The sequence below is a fragment of the Penaeus japonicus genome, unplaced genomic scaffold (genome assembly GCF_977035675.1).
Source record: "Penaeus japonicus unplaced genomic scaffold, GWHDUDI00000001_assembly GWHDUDI00000026, whole genome shotgun sequence".
NCBI classification, from domain to species: Eukaryota; Metazoa; Arthropoda; class Malacostraca; order Decapoda; family Penaeidae; genus Penaeus; species Penaeus japonicus.
In genome coordinates this window covers 933,218-943,217 of record NW_028234428.1, presented here as the reverse complement: position 1 = coordinate 943,217, position 10,000 = coordinate 933,218, and the positions used below count along the sequence as shown (strand labels likewise).

Here is a 10,000-nt window from a genome sequence, read left to right as displayed (position 1 = left end):
CCCCCCCCCCACCCCCCCCCCCCCCCCCCCCCCCCACCCCCCCCCTATATAGATATATATATATATATATATATATATTATATATATATATATATATATAATATATATATATATATATATATATATATATATCATATATATATTTTTATATATAATAGATTTATATTTATATATTATATATATATATATATATTATATATATATATATATATATATTATATATATATATATGATTGGGATAGGGTTAATATATATGTAATATTTTTATATATATAATATACTTATATTATTACATATTATAGATAGATATATAATATATAGATATATATATATATATAATATATTTTATATATATATATTATAATATGATATATATATATATATATATATATATATTTATTAATATACATATATATTTATATATAGTTATATATATATATATATATTAATTATAGTATATATATGTTATATATGTATTTAATATATATATATTTATATATTTATATATTTATATATATATATATATATATATATATATATATACATATATATATAATGTGTGTGTGTCTGTGTCTGTGTTTGTGCATACAGAGTGTATGTGTACTACGTGCGTTGTCTTCCACTTCCTCCTGATGAGCTTCCCCTTCGTCGCGCATTTCCTCTTCCTTCCTCCGATGCTTCCTGTCGTCTGTCCAGTCTCTCTCGGACTCCTAAGGAACCTCCCTCTGGTCCGCAGGCGGCGTCTTCTGGACTGAGTCGTTGAGCAGCGAGAGCGGAATCAGCGCGGTCTTTCGCTTCGACCCCGGTAAGTCTTTCAGATTTCAGTCGCGGAGGAGTGGTCTTTGCGTTGGTGTGGGGGTTTTCAGTGTGTGTGTGTGTGTGTGTGTGTGTACCTGTTTGTGTATGTATTTATATTTGTGTGTGTACCTGTGTGTGTTTGTGTTTGTACATGTGTGTGTGCGCACATACTGTACGTGCATGTATACGGATGATTGATCTAACGACAGAGGATAAAAATGAACATCTTTTCTTTGATTGACCATTTTATTGTTCACAAAGAATGATCCAGATTCCGTGCCGCTCATAACCTTCCCCCCCCCCTCTTCCGCCCCCTCCCCCTACTTCCTTTTTCTCCAAAGAAAGCCGCGCCGTCGTGCGGTGGACGTCCCATGGCACGGACGTCCGGACGCGGGTCAACGGCTACGGCGGAGGCGCCTTCGCCGTCTACAACCACACCCTCTTCTTCTCCAATTTCGCTGACAACGCCATCTACAGGCAGGACGGGCCCGACGGCATCCCGCAGCAGCTGACGAACACGTCCTACAGGAGATATGCCGATGGTTCTTACAGCCCGCTGGTAGGAACTGCAAATTCAAATTCAAGTACCGTTAATTACAGTGGTTATTCTTTTGAGTTAAATGATCCCCATACATTTTAACAATGCGTAATGATGCTTAGAGCTAGAGTTTGCACACCTGCCATTCTTGTTTCATTAGTGATTTGATTTTTTAGGTAATTAATATATATTAGTGTTCCCATTACTTTCCTACGTATGTTTATGAGTTTCAAATGTGATTTATGTGTCTAAATGTACTCAGTGTATGGTTATGTCTATGGGAATGTTTAATTCTTACCGATCGGGTTCTAGTACCTAGATAACTACCAAGCCAATGAGGTCAATTCTATGGCGGGGCAGTGGTTATTCCTGTCACTCCTCTCCCCCTGCTTGAACATTGGCAATGCAAAGGCATGTTTCCAAAGCGACGGCGAAACACCAGGGACCAGAAAGGTGTTAATGGTGATCGTTATATTATGCATTTTGCGGGTATTTGCAAAGCAATGCCGTTTGCTTCCACAGCACTTGTTTCGCGACATGGCTTTATTGTTAGGTTAATAGTTTCTGTGTCCACTGATTCTGGTCTATGAACAATTACTGTGAACATTGTCCGACCTGCGTTTTGTTGTGATGTAGAGGAAAATGTTTGTTCATAAATTAGTTTTCTAATTTCTATGAATCAGTCATTAAAATGCTAAGTGCTGCATGTAGGAATTGCACAATCATCTTTATGATTTCGTTATTAGGCACTAATGTTTGCTGTTTTTTGTCACTTCCGTAAGGATAGTTACCTGGTGGCTCATGATAGGCTGTGCTTCTTAGTTTTTACACTTGAAAACGAATCTAATGAAAAATGTAGAAATACCTGATTCTTTTGGTGGTGGTGACCAGACCATTGCAGTTGTTGCGAGTGCACGATAATGCATGTCGTGTTTCTGTTTTTTTGTTTTTTGTTTTTCTGATGTCATTAAACTGATAACAGTATCATTTTATCCGGCCTTTAGACTATAACTTTTTTGTCGCATTATTGTAACACTGCCTGTTAGGTAAACTGATTTTCCGTTATTCTTTTCAAACTTATTTTTTTCTAGCACTGTTTTCCTTCCTTTCTGCCATCGCCTGTCTTCCCTCTCTTGTTTCTCTCCCGCGCCCTCCTTCCTCTGTCCCAGCGTCTACCCTCTTTCCTTTTTCCCGTCGTCTTTCCTCTCTCTCGCATCGTCTATCCTCTCGCCAATCATCTTCCCCTTTTCATTTTGGATCTGTGGACTCCAATTCTCCTTTTGTCAATCCCCTGCTGTCGTTGGCTGCAGCTGGACGCCCTCTTCCTGGTGGTGGAGGACCATGAGTTGCAGCTGAAGGGCGAGGCGACGGAGCCCGAGTGCGGGATCGTGATGGTCAACGCCCGCGACGGTACGGAGAAGGTGGTGGCCGCCCACGCCGACTTCTTCTCCTCTCCCAGGGTGTCGCAGGACGGGCGCCTTCTTGCATGGGTGCAGTGGAACCACCCGCAGATGGTAAGACGAAGGAGGAAGGAGTTGTTACTAAGATAGAAGGTCGTGGCGCTTGGAACTCTCAATGGAGTTTGAGATCGGAGGAGATGGAGAAGGAGCAGAGAAGAGGGAGCTGCAGGCTATGGAGGAGGACTGAGTATAGGAGGAGGTAGATGTACGGTAGATAAGGAGGTGGGGAAGGTACGAGAAAATGAGATGGATGAGGAGAGGAGGATATGGCGAAGGTAGAGGAGAATGAGGTAGAAGTAGATAAGGAAGAAGGAAAGACTTTTAAAAGAGGTGTTGGAGGGGGATAAGGCTGAGGAAGAAGAGGTAAAAAACAAAGAGGAGTGTAGACTCATTTTATGTAAGTAATTGAGCTTTAGGTTTGATCACAAGTGCAGCCATTAGTTGGCCTTCACTGGCGAAGAGTTGTTCCAGTCATGCACTATGAATGGTATCACAATATGTTCATGTTGGCACGCCTAGGGTTCCCTGGTTGGCGAGGGTCAGGGGTTCGACCTCACCTGACAGGGAGTTCAATGTGGCTGAGAGTAGATTCTTCTTCTGGTTGAGTCTGCTGCACGGGAGATACACTAGATGTGATGTAGATGTAGATGTAAAGCGACGCTAAGGTAGAGAAGTGGAGAGAGAGAAGATGAAGATGTTGGAGGAAGAGGAGGAGACAGTGGAGAAAGAAGAGGAGGAAGTAGAGGAGGAGAACACAAGCGGAGAAGAAAGGAGAAGTAGAGATAACTAACTTGTAAGTTGAGGCATCAGTGAGAGAAGGGCGGCAGTTTGTGCCTCGTGGAGAGATTTAGATGAGACGAAATCGATAATAACAATGTAAGCTAAGAATGCAAAGATTATGGTCCAACCCGCAGCTTCGAAGTAAGTCCCAACATACGACGAACGAATGAGGAGACAGGAGAAAAAGATAATGAATGGATTTTATCTCCTTCTGTCTTTCTCTCACCCCTGACAGCCCTGGGGAGAAACGCGAATGTTCGTCGGTGAAATAAAGGACAGCTTGGGAAAAGTTGCCATCGTCAAATACTTTCAACATGGCAGGTAATGTGATCCGCAAGTGTTGTGGGAAAATGTGCAATAGAGTTGCAGATACCACTTATCTGACGAAAATCATCATGCGCGTTGCATTTTTTTTTTCTTTTTTTATCGACGTAATTCCCGAAAATGAACACATTTAACACAGTATTGCTTGTATAACATGCAACATGAATCCATGTGTATGTGTATGTGTGTGTGCTTGTGTGCGCGTGTTTATATGTGTGTGTGTATGCAAATGTGTATATATATACATACATATATATATATATTAATATATATATATAATATATATATATATATATATGTATGTGTGTTGTGTGTGTGTGTGTGTGTGTGTGTGCCTGTGTGTGTGTGTGTGTGTAGTGTGTGTGTGTGTTGTGGTGTATGTATATATTATATATATATCTACATATATATATATATCTATATATATATATCTATATATATATACATATATATATATATATATATATATATAGAGAGAGAGAGAGAGAGAGAGAGAGAGAGAGAGAGAGAGAGAGAGAGAGAGAGAGAGAGAGAGAGAGAGAGAGAGAGAGAGAGAGAAAGAGAAAGAGAAAGAAAGAAAGAAAGAAAGAGGGAGAGAGAGAGACATATCTATCCGTGACAACTTTATAGCAAACCCTCTTCATACACTTTTTTGAAATGCTAGAAATAGAATCCTTTCCAAAGAGGTATGACAGACCCTAGTGCCCGTGCTCGTGACGTTTTCCTCAAGGCGTCGTCCTGTCCCTCTGTCCTGTCCCTCTGCAGCATGATGACGCCGTCCTTTGACCGGAACAACCAGCTGTACTACGTGCACGACTCCACGGGCTGGTGGAACCTTTACCAGGTGACGCGGAGGAACTTCGAGAGGAACCTGACGCCGCAGTCCCAGGAGGTGGGATGGCCCATGTGGTAGTGAGTGGAGCCTTTCCTTCGTTTCTCTCCTTTGGGATTCTTCTCTGAGAGGGAGAAAAGGAGAGAGGGAGAGAGGGAGGGTAGGGGGGAGGGGGGAGGGGGAACTAGATAGAGAGTGGGAAAAGGAGAGGGAGGGCTAGAGAGAGAGAGAGAGAGAGAGAGAGAGAGAGAGAGAGACAGAGAGAGAGACAGAGGCAGAGAGAGAGAGAGAGAGAGCATGTATATGATTTTCTATATGGGTTTGTGTAAGTGTATGTGCTCATGCGCGTATGTGTGTGTATGTACATGTACATGTGTGTATGTGTCCGCACTGTATGTATATGGTAGGTATCCATGTGTATATGTTCAAATCTAAGAGAAATGGGTGTTGAGAAGAAATATCGGAATCCATCATGCACAGAGGTGTCCCTTGTGAAAAATAAGAAGAAATATTTTATTAATCAATTCTATATAGTTGATATAGATTAGTGGTGGATGCAGGCATTCACGTAAACAAATCGGAAGAGATGCCTAGTGAAAATGGATTAAAAATAGCATCTGTAATTGAGAAACTTTTCTCTCCACTTCCTCTCCTCTATTCTGTGCGCTTGGCCTTCCTCCGCTCTCCTCCCTTCCTGCTCCGTCCTCTGTTCCCGTCTTCCTGACTCTCTTTCCCAATGTTTCCTTTTTTCGCTGTTCATTTTTCTTTTTTGTCTGTCTTATCTCTTATTTATCCCCTTATTTCTTGTCATTTCTTCTAAATTCTCCCTCCTTTCATTTTTCCTCCCTCCCTCTTCCTTTTTTTTCTGCCTTTTCTTTCCTCGTTCGCTCTTCCCTTCTTTCTCACCCTACCCTTTCCCCCTTTCCCTTCCTTCCCTCTTTCTCTCTTTCCCTCATTCCTCACCCTCCCCTTTCCCCTTTCCCCTTCTTCCCTCTATCCCTCTTTCTCTCTCTTTCCCTCTCTCAGCTTGGACGCCGTAGAGTGAACTCGTACGCGTCCTTGGAGCCTCAAGAGCCATCCCCATGCTGACACGTAAGGTTTATATACTTTTTCTAAAAACCCATCCGACTTGGAGCGAATGAAGCCATTGCAATCTGCGGACACGTAAGTTTTATTTACTTTTTCTACCCCCCCCCCGTGACCTCGAACTTGGAAGCGAATTGAAAGAATCGCAATCTGCGGACACGTAAGTTTTATTTACTTTTTCTAAATCCCCCTCTTTTATTTACTTTTATTTACTTTCTAAATCCCCCTCTTTTATTTTCTTTTATTTACTTTCTAAATCCCCCTCTTTTATTTACTTTTATTTACTTTCTAAATCCCCCTCTTTTATTTACTTTTATTTACTTTCTAAATCCCCCTCTTTTATTTACTTTTATTTACTTTCTAAATCCCCCTCTTTTATTTACTTTTATTTACTTTCTAAATCCCCCTCTTTTATTTACTTTTATTTACTTTTTAAATCCCCCTCTTTTATTTACTTTTATTTACTTTCTAAATCCCCCTTCTGTTATGTCCATTCTTTATTTTATTAACATAAATTCTTGACACTAAGAAATCCCCCTTCTATTATTTATTTTATTTTATTTCTAGTATTCCCCCTCTTTTGTTTATTTTATTTACTTTTTAAATCCCTCTTTTATTTTTACTTTTCTTTACTTTATAAATCCCCTTTTTATTTACTTTTATATCACATTTTAATCCCTCTTTTATTTATTTAATATATCTTAAAAAATCACCTTTTTATTTATTTTATTTTCTTATTTAAATCCTCTTTTATTTATTTTTTTTACTTTTAAATTCCCTCTTTTATTTACTTTTATATACATTTTAAATCCCTCTTTTTATTTATTTTATATACTCTTTTAAATCACCCTCTTTTATTACTTTTATGATATTTATTCTCGACACTAAGAATGATATTAATACAATGACGATGGTAGTTATGATAATGAACTTGCTAATGGTAACCGAAATAACTATGATTTTAATTATGATAATCATAAGATAAGGGTGATAATGAACTTATATCCCCCTTTTTATTAGATAATTCATAAGATAAGGGAAATTATTATTACCCTCTTTATTTATTTTTAACTAACATTACTCTTATATTATTTCATTAATAATGTTTTATTTACTTTTTAAATCCCCCTCTTTTATTTACTTTTATTTACTTTCTAAATCCCCCTCTTTTATTTACTTTTATTTACTTTCTAAATCCCCCTCTTTTATTTACTTTTATTTACTTTTTAAATCCCCCTCTTTTATTTACTTTTATTTACTTTTTAAATCCCCCTCTTTTATTTACTTTTATATACATTTTAAATCCCCCTCTTTTATTTACTTTTATATACTCTTTAAATCACCCTCTTTTATTTACTTTTATTTACTTTTTAAATCCCCCTCTTTTATTTACTTTTTAAATCCCCCTCTTTTATTTACTTTTTAAATCCCCCTCTTTTATTTACTTTTTTTAAATCTCCTCTTCCCACTTCTTTATGTTTATTAAAATCACATTAAGAGCTATGACACTAAGAATGATATTAATACAATGACGATGGTAGTTATGATAATGAACTTGCTAATGGTAACCGAAATAACTATGATTTTAATTATGATAATCATAAGATAATGGTGATTATTATTACTCCTGTTGTTATTAACATTACTAATATTATTATTATCATTAATATTTTATTATCATTACCACTTCTTTCTGTTTCTTAAAACTCAATTAAGTAGCTATGACATAGAAATGATATTAATACAATGACGATGGTTCGTATGATACTGATTTGCTAATGGTAACCGAAATAACTATGATTTTAATTATGATAATCATAAGATAAGGGTGATTATTATTACTCCTGTTGTTATTAACATTACTAATATTATTATTATCATTAATATTTTATTATCATTACTAATATTATTGCTATTATTATTATTATTATCATTAATATTACTGTCTTTGAATTATAATTGTTATTGATGTTATCCTTATTACTATCCGTAGCAGTAGTAGTAGTAGCATATTCATAATTTCTATTATTATTATTATCATCATTTTTATTATTATCATTATTATTGTTATTAATATTATCATTATCATCATATTATTATTGTTGTTGTTGTTATCAGCTTTATAATTATCATCATCCTTATTATTATTACTAATACTTCAACTACTAATGATGATAATAGTTGTAATGATGATGATCAAATGACAGTAATAGTAAAGATACTACTATTACTTCTTCTGATAATATTGATAATAATAATGATAATAATGATAATGATACGGATGATGATAATAAAAATGATGATTGCAGTAGTAATGATAATGATTATAGTAAAGATAAGATAAATAATAATGATGATGATAATAATATCAGATGATAGTGATAAGGATAAGGATAATAATGGTAATTACAATGGATCGTAATTTTGACAAGAAAATATATTGGTTAAACTTCAGATCAGCGGAAGTAATGAATATTAATGATAACAAAAAGAATTTTTAAAACAATTCATCATAAAATTAGTAAAAATTCGGAAAGATAAGTCATACTAACATCTTATTATAAAGTGAGTAATTCAATGATAATATTAAACTCATACTAACAGTAATATAATGATAACATAATAAAGCTGATATGAGTCAACAATAACAAAAACAACGAATTAATCACAAAACCTTTAAAGACAACTAGCCCTTCGCCGCAGGACCTGACCGTGGTGGACTTGGTGACGCTGGAGAGGAGGGTTCTCAGGACCGGCTTCTCGACCTACACGATGGGCGTGGCTTACTCGCCCGACGGCTCCAAGGTGCGCGGGGAGGGGCGGGGCGAGGGGACAAGGGGGCGGGGAAGGGAAGGAAAAGCTTGTATCCGACTATGGAATGCTCGGCTTTTTACTATCGATAGAGCGAGTGATTTCATTAATTTGGTAACATTTTGGCAGCGTTAGCAGTTATCTAATCATTACTGTAAATAAATGCTGTTGGGAAACACAGTAAAATATAATTTCCAAAACAAATCAGGTCAAGCTGACAAAACCATATACTTGACACGTGTTTTAGGGTCACGACCTCTCTTGCAAAGGGATAAGGATCTCACCTCCTCCCTTGATTTTGTTTCTCGACCCTTGACCCATTGCCAATCCCTCAGGTATACACCGTCGCCGCCGATGGCCTCCGCGGACCTCGCCTGGTGGAGGTGAACGTCTCGTCGGGGAAGGCGAGTCCTTTGAGGAGGGAGAAGGGGGGCGCTGACCCCCGCTTCCCTCCTGCGGATCCTCGTTACGTCAGCATTGCGAGGCAGATCCAGTTCCCGACGACGCAGGGGGACTTTGCCTACGGCTACCTGTACATGCCCAAGGTGAGGCCGACGGATAAGTGACTTGTTGTTATTGTTGTATTTATTATTATTATTATTATTATTATTGCCATCAGTATTGTTATCATCATTATTTTACATATTACCCTTATCATTATTATCATCACTGTTATTATAATCGTGATTATTATTACTATTGTTATTACTGGTAACATTATTATTTTTATATTATTGTTATCATCATTATCATTATTACTATTATTTTTATCATTTTAAATCACCGAGATCATTATTGCTTCAGTGAACATCTTTTCAGTTTTTTCGTTGTCATTATCAAGTGCCTTCTCAGCCGCCACGCGATTTTCCTTCGAAAAAGCGATTGTCGCGTCACAAGGCAGCAATCCGCAGGTTTTCCGTTCTTATTTATCATTATTCTTCTCCCTACACGCCCTCTTCCCTGCTTCGCCCTTTCCACTGACTAATGCCTCCACCACGCCGCTCCAGAATAAGGACTACCGGGCCCCCCCGGGGACGCGACCCCCCCTGCTCGTGAAGGCCCACGGGGGCCCGACCGGCGCGGCCTCGAAGACCTTCAACGCCGCCTACCAGTTCTTCACCTCCAGGGGCTTCGCCATCCTCGACGTCGACTACAGGGGCAGCACCGGATACGGCACGCTGTACAGGACCAAGCTGCAGGAGATGTACGTTTGGCGCGGCGGGGGGGGAGGGAGGGAGACGGGGTAGGGGGAGAGAGGGGGGAGGGAGGGAGACGGGGGGGGGGGGAGAGAGGGGGGAGGGAGGGAGATCTGGTCGAGAAGGGAGGGAGACGGGGGGAGGGGGAAAGAGGGGGGAGGGAGGGAGATCTGGC

At 38.5% G+C, this 10,000-nt stretch overlaps 1 protein-coding gene across 1 annotated transcript in view; it reads left to right on the top strand.

Annotated features, from left to right (window-relative positions):
* LOC122261891 (uncharacterized) overlaps positions 1-10,000 on the top strand; it is a 24,593-nt gene that overhangs the window by 7,098 nt on the left and 7,495 nt on the right. Inside the window, exons 5-14 of the mRNA XM_086551844.1 lie at positions 737-805; positions 1,140-1,357; positions 2,647-2,850; positions 3,812-3,897; positions 4,666-4,809; positions 5,293-5,300; positions 5,847-5,896; positions 8,522-8,623; positions 8,965-9,174; positions 9,637-9,833. Coding sequence (XP_086407970.1) covers positions 737-805; positions 1,140-1,357; positions 2,647-2,850; positions 3,812-3,897; positions 4,666-4,809; positions 5,293-5,300; positions 5,847-5,896; positions 8,522-8,623; positions 8,965-9,174; positions 9,637-9,833 — 1,288 coding nt within the window. The remainder of the gene's footprint in view (positions 1-736; positions 806-1,139; positions 1,358-2,646; positions 2,851-3,811; positions 3,898-4,665; positions 4,810-5,292; positions 5,301-5,846; positions 5,897-8,521; positions 8,624-8,964; positions 9,175-9,636; positions 9,834-10,000) is intronic.